Source organism: Kockovaella imperatae (assembly GCF_002102565.1).
Source record: "Kockovaella imperatae strain NRRL Y-17943 chromosome Unknown BD324scaffold_15, whole genome shotgun sequence".
NCBI classification, from domain to species: Eukaryota; Fungi; Basidiomycota; class Tremellomycetes; order Tremellales; family Cuniculitremaceae; genus Kockovaella; species Kockovaella imperatae.
In genome coordinates this window covers 471,179-483,303 of record NW_019028955.1, presented here as the reverse complement: position 1 = coordinate 483,303, position 12,125 = coordinate 471,179, and the positions used below count along the sequence as shown (strand labels likewise).

The window sequence follows — 12,125 nt, the reverse complement described above, 5'->3', positions numbered from 1 at the left end:
TTCAAACCCTAGCTCAAAGATGCATCCGCAATGTTTCCGTAGATTATGTAGCTCAGTCCGCGTCCTTGACGAAACGACACTGAACGAGATTTCAGGCTTCGTCGCCTCCCGCATGGTGCGGAACAGACTCCTCTTGAGCCTTGCTCCCTTGGGTTGTGAGACCATCTTCGGTGTTGCTATGCTGCGCACAATACTCTTCTCCAGCGATTGGCCAATTAGAAGGCCAGGACGACTGTCTGTCGTTGCTCTGGCTTAGCGAACGAACCGTATCTACCAGATGCTTCGCCAGCATGACATTGCGTAGCCCGCCAACAGTTTCCGAAGGGCCGTCGCTCAGCAATATCCAGATAGGGGAGGCGCTTCGTTGATTCTGGTCGTGCATCAGGTATGCCTGATGAAGATGTCTCGCAGGGAAGTCGGGAGGGTTAATCTTGAAAGTTGACGGTTCGAAAGCTGTATAGTCACCGGTAAGGGTGACGCTACCATCGTCAGGCACTGCCGTGTAGAAGTCGTGTTGGACAGAGTACCATTTCGCCTTGTCAGGCAAATAATTGTGAATTCCAAAAATCATCAGACCTCGGTTCGAGTGGGTATCAGTCAGCGATATCACTTCCGTAATACCGGCTATGTCACTGTTCTGCACCACGAAGGCTGTGTCTTGAGGATCCGTGGTGTCGGGGCCGATGCGAACATCTTCACAGTGCGTACCGAATTTATCAGTTGATTGGCCACCTCGCTTTGCCACCAAATCTTCCAAGCTCTTGTACGTATTCTTGGAGAAATCTTCGATTGCATCAGTGGTGCCGGCGCTCTCGCTCATTCTGTCTTGTTTGGTCAACCCTGGCTATTGGTGAGGTGAGTCAATTTGTGAGGAGGAATTGCAAAGCGGTCCCGCTATGAAGCAAAAGCGCACGCTTTATGTATCTGTTCGGCAATCATTGAAGAAACACTTAGGCTTGCACTCCCTTTCGCCCACTTACCCTTTGGAGCTATGCTGAAAGGATGGCAGCTTCTTCAAATCTGCTAAACGTCGCAATGCACCTGAAAGGATCAGCTAAATGCAGTTGAGTAAGCGATAAGGTCGGCCGCCTCTAGTCAGGGCCTCTCTTTTATCCTGATATCTTCAGGCAATCTGGAAGGATCAGATAACATTCCTGTCGCACGCGCAGATGGAGACGAGAGTCGCTTGGGTTTCTAGTTCACAAGCCTGAGCGAGTCAGTATGACACAGTAGTGCATATGAGAGGGCCACCAGACCCGAAATCTGTGTGTCAGACTTGAGCCCGCTTCTATCTCCTCCCTGCAGCTCCAGCACCAGCACCACCAGCCGCTGCTGCTCCAGCTGCACCTGGTCCGGCTGCTTGTCCAGCGCCTTGTACGCCTGCTCCACCCCAGGACGCAATCATCCTCTTGACGAACTCGTAAGCTTGAGCAACACGACCTCCGATCGGCAAAATTCTAGCGTCTATGAGAGCTGTCACTCGTCCAACGGCTTGACGTGTGAAGGGTGAAGCGTGATATCGAAGACGAAGGAAATGCGCAATAAACAGTGGTGCCATGAGACTGATCTTGCGGCTGTAGTCGTAAAAAGTGTGTCAGCACGATACTACCCGTGGGTCCCAATGGCGGCACTCACGTTACCACTCCGAAGATGATTCTCGCAAAAATGGCGAGTTCAGCGTACGCGACGAATCTCATAGCGGTATCATAATTAGCCTTGACCCAGACTTGAATGCGTTGACTGAGACCCTGAACGGCATTTGGCGGAGGTCTAGCTTGACCCTGGGCTGCGGCGGGAGGACTTGAGGAGGAAGGTGGTCTCGTCAGCCGGTAGCCAGTGCGACAGCTAGGTCGACTCACGGAGCGATCTTTGGCAGAACATTGGTCCGCAAGAATGTCAGACAATGAAACAGGGAGAAAGTAGCGTATGGAAGGATGGTGACTGAGACGGATGGCATTCAGTTTAGAAATTCTTTCTGTCGAGGAGTTAGTTGTCAATCAGACACTCACTACTGATGGGCTTTGAGATCCACCAGAACAACGCCAATATCATGTACTGAACGTTCTCATCCACAAACGCTCTCCTCAACCAAGCTGCATCTGGGCTCGGTCGACCCAGTGACTTGAGCACAACGATGGCATAGCTCAATAATGCGCCAGTGTATGATAATCGATACATTTTGGTTGGAGTTCCGCGGAAGAATACAGTCTGGAGAAGGATGTACGCTGGAGACCGAGGTGTAAGCGTGGCTCTGAGTAGACGAAGATAGGGTGACCAAGGGGTAAACCACCCTCCGCCCCAATAGCTGTGGCCAACCATCTTGGCAGAAGACTCACCTGAACCGAGGAGCATGACAGCGTGCCCGGCTGCCCATAGATAGTGGGGATCGATAACGGCCATTGTGCAGAGCTGGATGAAGAAATGTCTACCTTCTGCAAGTCGCGCTGTCAATCTTTGTGTCCTGACAGCGTTCGCTATTGCAAGCTACACACTCTTTGTTGTCTGTATCGTTCAACACTTTCTGAGCGTCGTGTCGTGGCAATTGATGACGCAAGTTGAGAGAATGAAGCGAATGTGCCACATCCTCGAGACAGTGTGAGATAACGCCGAAGGTGGCACGGAGGGTCTTGGGGGGGGAGGGGGGAGTAGGGGGTCTGCCAGCGTGTTCGGCGGATCGTGGTGACCTGAATGGAGGACTAGACCAAGAGCAATGATCAGGGGCGGAAGGATGTATTTGAGAGAACTGAGAAGTCGACAGAGCAGGAGTCGACGGGGCCTCTCGTCCACTTGCACTGGCGAAGTGGGGAGACAGCAGGACCAAGCCGCTTGCACTGTGTAAGAGCTATGTGACATAAAATGCAGACTCTGAAAGAACAAGTCGGCTGGACCTGTTCCTCTCAAAGACCATACCGTATCGTTCTTACCTGCCTTACAACCATGCGGAAGCAGGTGTATGTAGCGAGGTGTGGCAGGTTCAAGCGACTTCAGACGAAAGCCAAGCTGGTGGAGGTGCTATGCTGTGTGTGTGGCACTCATAATCCGACAAGCGAGGGTGCCACATTGCATGTCCATATCATACATCTCTGGATGACAAGCGAGTTATAACGTCAGAGACGAGCCCACTGCAGAGCTAAGTGACTCAGAGTAACGTAAGTCCAGAATCCCAGCTCATTCCACGTCATCATCATCGTTCTGTGCCTTGAAACAGGAACCAGAAGTGCCCAGAGACAATTATTGTTCCCCTTCATTGCCAAGGTGAATTGAGACAGCTGATCTGTGTGGGGTCCTTGTCTATAAGAGTCCTTCCGCATGAGTCTAGGGTCTCATGACATCGGCATACGAGTGTTCACCGTGTATCGTCGACTTTGACGTCACTCTGACTGGCGACTGCCCAGTGACTGCTAACATGACCCTCCTTTGACCTTGGGCTCAAAGGATCAACCAGAGTTCATGTAAAGTAGCAGTATTGAGAGACAACGACGTCATGGAAGGGGGAGGATGGAAGCGTTCAGAGGATGGCAGAGAGATACTTGAACCGGGGTGTATTCAGTCGTCTTCCTCAAATCTCTTCTCTATACCCTCCAACTCGGCACTCACGACTTGATCACCTCACGACATTACGGCCATTCACGACTTAACGATATTCACCGATCAAACATCGAGACAATGGCCGCCACCACAACCACGACTTACAGAACCAGGCGCTCTCCTATGACGCTGAGCATCGCTGCGTTCTTGACACTGCTGAGTGCTCATGAGGCCATGCATTTGAGCTTCGTTTGGATTGATCCTCTAAATTTCCCCTTCCCCCGCTTCAGCTCGCCTCGCTTTTCTTCTGGCTCGCCGCGTTCGGGGTCCCTTTCATCGATAGTATCTACTACGTCCGTTGGAACTCTGAACCACTTCGGGTCGAGGTGAGTCATAAAGCTATCAGACGGGCGCCAGGGCTGATGCACAACAGTTTGGCAATTTCGGATGGGAATCCGCCAATGGCGGTCACTACCAGGGCGTCGGGTGAATGTGGCGATTGCACCTCTCCACGTCCCACTTACTGATCTCCATCGCCACAGGTACTCGTTCCACCCTTGAATCATTGACGATGATCGACTGACTGGGTCGCTTATCCTTGTCGCCTTCACGGCCGCATTTGGATCTCTGGCATTCTTGTCGCTCTTACACAGCATCTCTGACTTGAGGTCCGGCGCTTGTTCCTTCTTCCTCACTGTGAGTGTGGTCGGGGCAAAGATCAAGATATCAGGGACCCTAGACACATTCGCCGTCATCTTCCTGCGGCATCCCATAGCCTCCCGCTGACAGCTCTCCTCCCCCAGCTCTTCACTGCTTTCCTGTCCACGCTCTCTTTCCTCCTTGTGGTCATTTGCTTCGGTGTGGCGCACCACAGACTCTCAGACGACGATCTTAGCCCACACTATGGACCTGCTCTTCCTCTCGTCATTGTCGGATGGCTCATGTTCCTCGCTGCTATTCCTTGTGTCATTATCGGTTGGTTGAGAGAGCGACACTACAGGCACGAGATGACTACTACGACGACGACGACCCGACGGAGGTGGTCTTGAGAGCGCCGGGCCCCAATGGCTGGTTGCGCATTTGCATACACGGCATTTTCACGTACGCATACATACACGAAGTTTTTGTTATAATGTATGAGGTTTGACTCTTCGTGGTGAACCAACGATTCTTGGAGGGTGTTTGTCGGTTGCAGGTAGGAGTTCTACTAGCGGTGCGCAGAAGCGGAATACGGGTCCATAGATTGCAAGAGAGACCCGAGCAGGTCCCGCGGATCTTGGATCCGCCACCTAATCATCATCTTCTCCCTCCAAGCCCTCCCGCTTTGACCAATCCTGCCAACTTCCCACGTAGTTCCTGACATTCTTGTACCCATTCTCTGCTGCGATCTCCGCGGCTGTCCCCGCTCGCTTTCCGGACCGACAGTAGAACACTATATTCTGTCCTGGCAAGGGTTTGGAGAAGAAGAATTTCTGTAGACCAATCTTAGAATCATACACCGTGTGGAAAAAGGTGGGCATCCCTTACCCTCTTGAAATCGGATGCGTCATAGTTCTTCTGTAGGGCCTGTTGGATCTCTGACATAGGGAGGTTGACGGAAGAGGGGATGGACCCTAGCATGACCTCGTCTGGTTCACGAACGTCAATGATGAGGACATCCTAACGACAAATCCAGCGAGTCAGCGAAGGTGCGATTGGAGGAGTCTAGGAGATGAGGTCCATCGATTAACTCCTGATCAGAGAGGGGTCGAGATCTGGGACTCCGCAGGGTAGCCGGTGGGACAGATGTATAGCGCGCTTCACAGATGGATCTATCACAGGGACTGCCCACTCACATCGGTCGGTTGCCTGGTGATAGGCTTCAATTCATCATAAGTGATGGTCGGTTTCTTCGCCCAATCGCTCGAGGTGGACTTGAACCGGATTCCGAGGACCGGCGCGGGTCTGCTTTGGAGTGCTGTTGTAGGACGAGCAGCAGGGAGGATATATGACCTCGAAGATGCTTGTCGAGCACTTGAGACGGTCGCTCTGAGAGCCTGACTGGCTGCTCGCATGGTTGACATCGTTGTGATGAGTTTACAAGAAATGGGGAGCTGGACGAAGTCAAGTAACCGGGGAATGACGTTATCATTGATTCAGTGATCGCCGAATGCCACGTCAGTCAGACCTCTGACGTGTTAATCTTGCAAGATACCTTATCAAATTCATTTGAACTCGCTGTAAAGATTTCGAAGTGAAATCGGGATTTCTGAGCGCAAACCTTTGGACGAAGCAGTGACGAAGCACACGACTTGGAGGTGGGTTTAGCAGGTCAGCAAGAAGGGCAACAGCAGCCGAGTATAGGAGGGAAGAGGGAACATCAGACAAGGAACCGCTTGGCAGTATCACGATGTCAGGCAGACTCTTCCTCTCTGCCGCCTTCCAGCGTCGACTGGCTCGTACACCTCTCCGTCGAAAATTGTCATGGTCATCGACTTCATCACCCCTTGTTCCAGCCACCAGCACCTCTTCCTCTTCTTCTTCTTCTCCTTCTTCTTCTCGCTTCTTCTCGACCTCTTCAGTCTCATCGGCCAAGAGAGATGCGCTTCGGCTACCTCGATCGGAACGTCCTGCAGTCTCCGTCGGACCTGTCAGACCGATCCTATCCGAGGATATCGATCTTCCAAGTCAACCTCCAGACTCTGCATTGGCGGTATTGCTCTCTCGAATGACACTTGATCCTGATCCTGCTCTCTATCCTTCCGTTTTGGCTTGTCTCACCCATCCATCATACGCCAACACTCCGTATCAATCTGGCGACTCGACCCCTTCCCCTCAACCCTCTACATCCTCTTCATCCTCCTCTTCAGCAGCGGCGCAGAATACGAAGGAATACAATAACGAGCTCTTGTCAGCTACTGGAAACTCACTCCTTGGACTGTTTGCAGCTGAATTCCTGGCCAATCGATTCCCATTCCTCCCTACTGAACCCCTGAAATCAGCCGTGACGGCTTATGTCGGTCCGGCAGCATGTGTTTCCGTAGCGAGAGAATTGGGTATCGGAGTCAGACACGGAGCAGACGCGGGTGAATTTGCAATGGGTCAACCATCTGCAAGTGCTGGTGTTCCTATTCGATGGGAGCGAATGACCCTCGAAAGGGAAGAAGCTATGATTTACCCCTCGGCAAGGTTCAACAAAATGTTGAAAGCCGAAGGGGATCGATGGGCATCAAAAGTGGAGACACCGAGCGGGATGGCTTTGGATCCAGATCAATCGAGAAGAGTCAAATATGCCGAACAATGGACAGATGTGGTCGCGTCGGTCATGAGAGCGTTTGTGGGGTTGATCTACGAGCAAAAGGTGAGCAGTGATCCATCATGAAGGACAGGTCTCAGATCAATGTCACTCACGTGCTTTCACAGGGCCTTCACGATGCTCGGGAATTCGTTCATGCTCATTTCTTTTCACGCCATTTGGACCTCACTACCCTGTTCAACTTTAGGAATCCCAAGCTCGTTCTCGCCGCCGTGGTTGAAAGACACATGGCTGAAGCGGGAATCAACAAGGCCTCGGGTCAGACCAAGATCCAGCCTCGGTACGTGCCATATGTTGCGGAATTTATTTGAAGCTCAGACTGACCGTCGCTCTAGTTTGCTCGCATCGACTGGTGTGGCGACCATGGCCCCGTTATTCAACATTGGTCTCTTTTTACCGTCTGGTTTGAAGTTAGCCGAGGGTACTGGATCCTCCAAAGCCATGGCGGAACATCGAGCATCCGTCAATGCCCTGATGAGTTTATACCTGGTCAGAGGCGACGTTTCCCGTGTAGCTGGACAAAATGTCTCCAACCTGTTACCGAGTATGGCGCACTCTCCCACTCCTATCGGCGAGAATGGTCTGGAAACTGAAGAGACGGGAGAGAAGGGTTACAAGGGTAAAGGATTCGGAGGTTTGGAAACGAATGTGGAGAATTCCAAGAGATCACAGATGAGGGGTAGACTGCTTCAGAGCCACTAGCAGTATCATCATCATATGCATAAGGCATCGAAATCAGGGGCATCGTCATTGTCACCAGGGATTTCCGTAGTCCTCCCTTATTTTTGGAGGCGAGATGACTTTTCGGCAGAATCACTAAACTAATTGAAGGATGTAACGATTGAATCAATCAGTCTGACAGTTTAGACGGTGACCCTGAGCTTGCACCATGATGCTCATCACTCGAGGCTCCACCGCTAGAGCCCTCTCACGATCCATCCACCAGACAAAGCATGTCCGCAGCATCCATATGCTGAAAGACATACCGAGGCCGTCGTCTGAGGACTTACAGTCGTGAGTCATCGTTCTCTGTCGCCCCACATGCCGTGGGTTCACCGAGCAAGCTAGGCTCCATTCGGAGACTCCAGAATGACCTTTTGGGACGCTGCACGCTGACTGTTCACTGTCCAGACGGCCCAGATTATTGCTCTCGTCTTCTCCGTCGTCCCAGGCTGAATCCTCGTCCATGGCTCAAAGGCGATTTTATCCATCGTACGTGCTCCTCTGCGACTGAGACTCTGGCTGTACTTTTCTTTTCCGCCTGACTTCTGACCTTGATTCAGGCACCAGCTATCTAAATGGAGCGTTGATCCTCGGACTATCCTGCTCATTCAGAAACCTCGTGACGAGCGCACAGCTGTTGCCATGGGAGACTTACTGAGGTGGGTGTTGGTCACAGCAGCTGGCGACGGGGCAAGGCCTCAGGAGTCTGACAAACCGTCGGTTGACTATGGTCCCCTTCTTGCTGAAGTTGCTCTTCAGGTTCCTCACCTCGGCCTTTCCGCACCTGCGGATCATTGTCGAACCACATACAGCTCAAGATCACCCTGAGTTTGAGGATCTCATCATCACCGCAGAAAGCGATACGGCCCTTCTTCCACTCCATACCGACCTTGTCATTACGCTCGGTGGTGACGGTACGATACTGCATACGAGTAACCTGTTCGGCGACGGTGCTTGTCCACCTGTGATCAGCTTTTCAATGGGTAGTCTGGGGTTTTTACTGCCATTTCGTGAGTTGAGAAAAAACGATTGGCTATTCCGAGAAGTATCGTACAAAATCGATATAGAATCTTACTGAAACATCTCGTGTCAAGACATCAACGACATGGAGACGGTACTTCAAAACGCCTTGAGTGGTCCTGTATCTGTTCTTCAACGCATGAGGCTGTCATGTACTCCTCTTGACGCTTCTGGCGAGATTCTCAAGTGTTCCATGAGAGGTGAGCGAGACTTCTGCCCCACTCGTTTCGACCGAATCTTATGCCTCGCTTCTCCAGTCGGCGAGTCAGGTTGGCAAGTCATGAACGAAGTGGCTATCCATCGAGGTCGACATCCTCATCTCAACGTGGTAGATGCGTATTTCGATGGGGAGCATTTGACAGAGGCCGTAGTGAGTGAACGATGAAGGGCGGAATGAGTCATCGTTCACGCACATGCACCTCTTAGAGAAGAGCTGACGCAAAGGTTCTCGTCCTGCTCTCGCCCATTAGGCTGATGGAATCCTATTGTCTACTCCGACTGGCTCTACAGCCTATTCTCTTTCTGCTGGAGGACCTATCTCCCACCCCGATACCGATGCGTTCCTCCTGACGCCTATCGCACCGCGAAGTCTAAGCTTTAGGACCGTGATCCTTCCCGGAAGAGGCGTGGTTCAACTCAAGGTGGGTCAAAGGCCGCGGAGAATCGCGATGAGCGCACGAAAACACTGACGTGGATGGTTGCCCCAATTCGCTCGAGCAGATATCGCCTCTTGCTCGATCCCCCGCTGAGCTCTCCTTTGATGGACGAGAGGTCTGCTTGTTGAACCCCGACGAATCGGTCATCATCACAAAGTCACCTTTCCCCATACCGTGCATCGAGCGAGGGGACGGGGGCGCAGCTTCAGGCTGGGTGAAGGATATCAAGTGAGTTTGATGGTCGGTCTCCCTTTGCTCTCATCTTTGACTCATACATACATACCAAACAGCTCCCTGCTTCAGTTCAATACTGGATTCCGAAACAAAAGTGTGATGGGGCATGGCATCTCATAAGTCTCCATCGGTCCCTACCCACGCGATGGCCCTGCCCCACCTTTCACGCTTATACGCCTCCCCGCATGGAAGGATGCCCTGAGCCCATCATCCGTCGGCTGTGACCGATACCTCGGATCAGAAGTGGCGCGGATCTGAGACCGAGATGTGGGGATCGTCGAGGAGAATAGACACTCTCATGGAGGAGAGGGGATCTATGCGACAGAAGCGGGCCAGAGTGCACCTTTTGCAGCCGCTGCCTCTGGGAAGTGGCAGTGCATCAGCAGGGTGATAAGATACGCTCTCTTCTTGCCTCCCATCTACAAGGCATGGACGAGTGGATGGATGGCCGATTCTTTTTCGGGATTGGAAAAATCGCCAAAATATTTTTTTTTTCCTTTGGATGAGCCGGCCGGTGACTCACTCCACTCATTCATTCACTCACTGGACCTTCTTATCTTTGGGATCACACATATCTTCGTAACCATCTTATCCTTGTGTATATCGAGCAACGAAAAGCTCTGCGGAGCCTCTATCTGTGCTATATCTGTCTCCCATTCTCTGTCTATTCGACTCTGACATACCGAGAGTACCCCCCCCCAGTCGGATATCAACAACCAAAAAGACCTGAAAGAGCTGCAGGCCACGCTTCGGCGATTTCATGTCTTGCTGTAGAGGATCATTGGTATACCACAGCATTATCCACAGCACAGTCCAATCATCGAGGAGATCTTTGTCGTCGTCGGTTTGTAAATTTCCACCTTTCCCCACTTCTTCGTCATCTCCAACCCTTCGACGATCACTTGCCTTCGTATCGAGTATGCCCGTACCAATGTCCAAACCAGAAGTGACGGCCGAAGTTGGCGGTCAACGAAACGTCGACAAGCTGTTGGCGATCTCGAGAGATTTCAGGAGTGAGCTTCAGCCCTTGATTGCCGCTTGTCAGAAGGACTCGGCATGTCGATTGCTGTCGATCGCTTTTTAGCTGACCTTAGATGACTTTTGCTCTCAGGCGATACCATGACCATTCCGACCGATGCTCAGCTTTTGGCATCTTTGCGCGCTTCAAGAGGTGACGATCTGTACAGTGAAGATGAAGATACCGCTGCTCTGGAGGCTCGAGTTGCTCGACTGACAGGCAAGGAAGCTGCCCTGTTTGGCGTCTCAGGAACCATGACCAATCGTAAGTAGGGAGAATGACCGATGGTCACAGGATCAAGCTGAACACCATACGTAGAACTCGCTATTCGAACGCACATGAAGCAACCGCCACACAGCGTTATAACAGACTACAGAGCGCACGTTCACAAGATGGAAGGTGAGTTGGGAACTGATCGGGTTTCTCCGATCTTCAGAGGGATCCCTCATGTTGAATGTCTACTCAGCTGGAGGTATCGCCATGTTCTCCCAAGCTACAACTCATCAACTCGTCCCTCACAACGGTATTTACTTAACCGTGGAAGATATTGAGCCGGCTTTGGTGCTCGGAGAGGATATCCACACTGCACCGACAAAATTGATCTGCATTGAGAACACTCTATCCGGTACCATCATCCCGCAGGAGGAGGTTGTCCGCATTGGCGAATTGGCTCGAAGACACGATATTATCATGCATCTGGACGGTGCTAGAATCTGGAACGTCGCTGCAAAAGTTGTGGAGGACAGAGTCATGGATCCGAGACAGGAGGAGGATCTACGTGTGGCGTGAGCTGGTTCTGGATTACATTGTTCCATTGGGATGCTCATGCTGGCTCAAGGTTGACAGAGCTGTGTGAACCATTCGAGTCAGTTTCATTGTGTCTTTCCAAAGGCATCGGAGCCCCCATCGGCTCGTGAGTCCATCCCTGACAATTTAACGGGACGGCATTTTGGCTGACCTGGTTTCGCCACTCAGGATGCTGGTCGGTTCGAAAGACTTTATCAAACGCGCAAGATGGTTCAGAAAAGCATTCGGTGGTGGAGTCAGGCAATCGGGCGGTATGGCCGCTGCTGCAGATTACGCCATCACACATCATTTCCCTCGTTTGGCAGACAGTCATGCCCTTGCTAGGAGGCTGGAGCAGGGTCTCAGCGATCTCGGCTGCGAGATCCTAGCCCCGGTCGATACGAGCATGGTGAAATCAGTCCCCTTGAAACGTGCCTTCAGATGATGAAGCTGATTGATTCTTGTCCCCTTAGGTCTTCTTTTCCCCCCTATCTATTGGTTTGACCCTTGACAGCGTCTCTGCTCGTCTGAAATCTCTACCCGTACCCATCACGATGATGAGGGAACGACTCGTCCTACACCATCAAACCTCACCCCAGGCCGTCGAAGACTTTATCGCTTGCGTAGCAGAGATGAAGGCTGAGGTGGAAGACGGCAAGGGTGCTGAAGTGAGGAAGGAAGGAGAACAGTCGACCTCGGACGAAAAGATGGTCGTAGAGGGGAAATTGAGGAAACAGGCTGTATTGGGTTACTGAGAGGAAGAGGGAGTTTCAAGTTGTTATTTTTGGATGCGTCATGGTGTCGAGCTTGGTCGCCCTGCATTTTCTGGGAACTCTCATGCATATTGATGGACAGTCGTGCTGCA

At 51.9% G+C, this 12,125-nt stretch overlaps 7 protein-coding genes across 7 annotated transcripts; 4 read left to right on the top strand and 3 right to left on the bottom strand.

Moving 5' to 3' along the window:
* Nucleotides 1–7: 7 nt before the first annotated feature.
* Nucleotides 8–994, bottom strand: BD324DRAFT_637420 (hypothetical protein). The gene has a single exon (XM_022017005.1). The coding sequence runs from the start codon at nucleotides 818–820 to the stop codon at nucleotides 92–94; it is 729 nt and encodes a 242-aa protein (XP_021868569.1). The 5' UTR covers nucleotides 821–994; the 3' UTR covers nucleotides 8–91.
* Nucleotides 995–1,058: 64 nt separating this feature from the next.
* Nucleotides 1,059–2,558, bottom strand: BD324DRAFT_177934 (hypothetical protein). The gene is made up of 5 exons (XM_022012105.1): nucleotides 2,337–2,558; nucleotides 2,010–2,225; nucleotides 1,860–1,941; nucleotides 1,636–1,800; nucleotides 1,059–1,574 (listed from the first exon to the last, which is right to left on the bottom strand). Exons 1-5 carry the CDS (start codon nucleotides 2,398–2,400, stop codon nucleotides 1,289–1,291), a joined length of 813 nt encoding a protein of 270 aa, XP_021868568.1. The 5' UTR covers nucleotides 2,401–2,558; the 3' UTR covers nucleotides 1,059–1,288.
* A 548-nt stretch (nucleotides 2,559–3,106) lies between these two features.
* Nucleotides 3,107–4,586, top strand: BD324DRAFT_637413 (hypothetical protein). Its single transcript, XM_022017004.1, has 5 exons — nucleotides 3,107–3,149; nucleotides 3,299–3,914; nucleotides 3,962–4,014; nucleotides 4,071–4,224; nucleotides 4,332–4,586. Exons 2-4 carry the CDS (start codon nucleotides 3,667–3,669, stop codon nucleotides 4,109–4,111), a joined length of 342 nt encoding a protein of 113 aa, XP_021868567.1. The 5' UTR covers nucleotides 3,107–3,149; nucleotides 3,299–3,666; the 3' UTR covers nucleotides 4,112–4,224; nucleotides 4,332–4,586.
* BD324DRAFT_637412 (Rhodanese-like domain-containing protein) lies at nucleotides 4,587–5,614 on the bottom strand. Its single transcript, XM_022017003.1, has 3 exons — nucleotides 5,364–5,614; nucleotides 5,056–5,187; nucleotides 4,587–5,000 (listed from the first exon to the last, which is right to left on the bottom strand). Exons 1-3 carry the CDS (start codon nucleotides 5,589–5,591, stop codon nucleotides 4,818–4,820), a joined length of 543 nt encoding a protein of 180 aa, XP_021868566.1. The 5' UTR covers nucleotides 5,592–5,614; the 3' UTR covers nucleotides 4,587–4,817.
* A 167-nt stretch (nucleotides 5,615–5,781) lies between these two features.
* BD324DRAFT_605148 (ribonuclease III domain-containing protein) lies at nucleotides 5,782–7,565 on the top strand. Its single transcript, XM_022013995.1, has 3 exons — nucleotides 5,782–6,868; nucleotides 6,931–7,103; nucleotides 7,159–7,565. Exons 1-3 carry the CDS (start codon nucleotides 5,918–5,920, stop codon nucleotides 7,523–7,525), a joined length of 1,491 nt encoding a protein of 496 aa, XP_021868565.1. The 5' UTR covers nucleotides 5,782–5,917; the 3' UTR covers nucleotides 7,526–7,565.
* Nucleotides 7,566–7,643: 78 nt separating this feature from the next.
* BD324DRAFT_637400 (ATP-NAD kinase-like domain-containing protein) lies at nucleotides 7,644–10,007 on the top strand. The gene is made up of 9 exons (XM_022017002.1): nucleotides 7,644–7,837; nucleotides 7,955–8,035; nucleotides 8,107–8,205; nucleotides 8,306–8,556; nucleotides 8,641–8,766; nucleotides 8,824–8,936; nucleotides 9,037–9,207; nucleotides 9,287–9,450; nucleotides 9,513–10,007. Exons 1-9 carry the CDS (start codon nucleotides 7,713–7,715, stop codon nucleotides 9,574–9,576), a joined length of 1,194 nt encoding a protein of 397 aa, XP_021868564.1. The 5' UTR covers nucleotides 7,644–7,712; the 3' UTR covers nucleotides 9,577–10,007.
* On the top strand, nucleotides 10,008–12,118 carry BD324DRAFT_637381 (pyridoxal phosphate-dependent transferase). The gene is made up of 7 exons (XM_022017001.1): nucleotides 10,008–10,469; nucleotides 10,568–10,738; nucleotides 10,793–10,873; nucleotides 10,941–11,259; nucleotides 11,313–11,387; nucleotides 11,450–11,669; nucleotides 11,734–12,118. The coding sequence occupies exons 1-7, from the start codon at nucleotides 10,217–10,219 to the stop codon at nucleotides 12,013–12,015; spliced, it is 1,401 nt and encodes a 466-aa protein (XP_021868563.1). The 5' UTR covers nucleotides 10,008–10,216; the 3' UTR covers nucleotides 12,016–12,118.
* Nucleotides 12,119–12,125: the final 7 nt, after the last annotated feature.

Bases quoted from the DNA above. Each gene is read 5' to 3' on its own strand.
- BD324DRAFT_637420 (XM_022017005.1), bottom strand. From the start codon at position 820: ATGAGCGAGAGCGCCGGCACCACTGATGCAATCGAAGATTTCTCCAAG.
- BD324DRAFT_177934 (XM_022012105.1), bottom strand. From the start codon at position 2,400: ATGGCCGTTATCGATCCCCACTATCTATGGGCAGCCGGGCACGCTGTC. The intron at 2,226-2,336 runs GTGAGTCTTCTG...CTCGGTCTCCAG, and splicing joins TGTCATGCTCCTCGGTTCAG to CGTACATCCTTCTCCAGACT. The intron at 1,942-2,009 runs GTGAGTGTCTGA...CATCCGTCTCAG, and splicing joins GATCTCAAAGCCCATCAGTA to TCACCATCCTTCCATACGCT.
- BD324DRAFT_637413 (XM_022017004.1), top strand. From the start codon at position 3,667: ATGGCCGCCACCACAACCACGACTTACAGAACCAGGCGCTCTCCTATG. The intron at 3,915-3,961 runs GTGAGTCATAAA...GATGCACAACAG, and splicing joins CTGAACCACTTCGGGTCGAG to TTTGGCAATTTCGGATGGGA. The intron at 4,015-4,070 runs GTGAATGTGGCG...CCATCGCCACAG, and splicing joins GGTCACTACCAGGGCGTCGG to GTACTCGTTCCACCCTTGAA.
- BD324DRAFT_637412 (XM_022017003.1), bottom strand. From the start codon at position 5,591: ATGTCAACCATGCGAGCAGCCAGTCAGGCTCTCAGAGCGACCGTCTCA. The intron at 5,188-5,363 runs GTGAGTGGGCAG...ATTTGTCGTTAG, and splicing joins TCACCAGGCAACCGACCGAT to GATGTCCTCATCATTGACGT. The intron at 5,001-5,055 runs GTAAGGGATGCC...ATTGGTCTACAG, and splicing joins ACGCATCCGATTTCAAGAGG to AAATTCTTCTTCTCCAAACC.
- BD324DRAFT_605148 (XM_022013995.1), top strand. From the start codon at position 5,918: ATGTCAGGCAGACTCTTCCTCTCTGCCGCCTTCCAGCGTCGACTGGCT. The intron at 6,869-6,930 runs GTGAGCAGTGAT...GTGCTTTCACAG, and splicing joins GGTTGATCTACGAGCAAAAG to GGCCTTCACGATGCTCGGGA. The intron at 7,104-7,158 runs GTACGTGCCATA...CCGTCGCTCTAG, and splicing joins CAGACCAAGATCCAGCCTCG to TTTGCTCGCATCGACTGGTG.
- BD324DRAFT_637400 (XM_022017002.1), top strand. From the start codon at position 7,713: ATGATGCTCATCACTCGAGGCTCCACCGCTAGAGCCCTCTCACGATCC. The intron at 7,838-7,954 runs GTGAGTCATCGT...TTCACTGTCCAG, and splicing joins TCGTCTGAGGACTTACAGTC to ACGGCCCAGATTATTGCTCT. The intron at 8,206-8,305 runs GTGGGTGTTGGT...GTTGCTCTTCAG, and splicing joins GCCATGGGAGACTTACTGAG to GTTCCTCACCTCGGCCTTTC.
- BD324DRAFT_637381 (XM_022017001.1), top strand. From the start codon at position 10,217: ATGTCTTGCTGTAGAGGATCATTGGTATACCACAGCATTATCCACAGC. The intron at 10,739-10,792 runs GTAAGTAGGGAG...CACCATACGTAG, and splicing joins CTCAGGAACCATGACCAATC to AACTCGCTATTCGAACGCAC. The intron at 11,670-11,733 runs GTGAAATCAGTC...TTGTCCCCTTAG, and splicing joins CCCCGGTCGATACGAGCATG to GTCTTCTTTTCCCCCCTATC.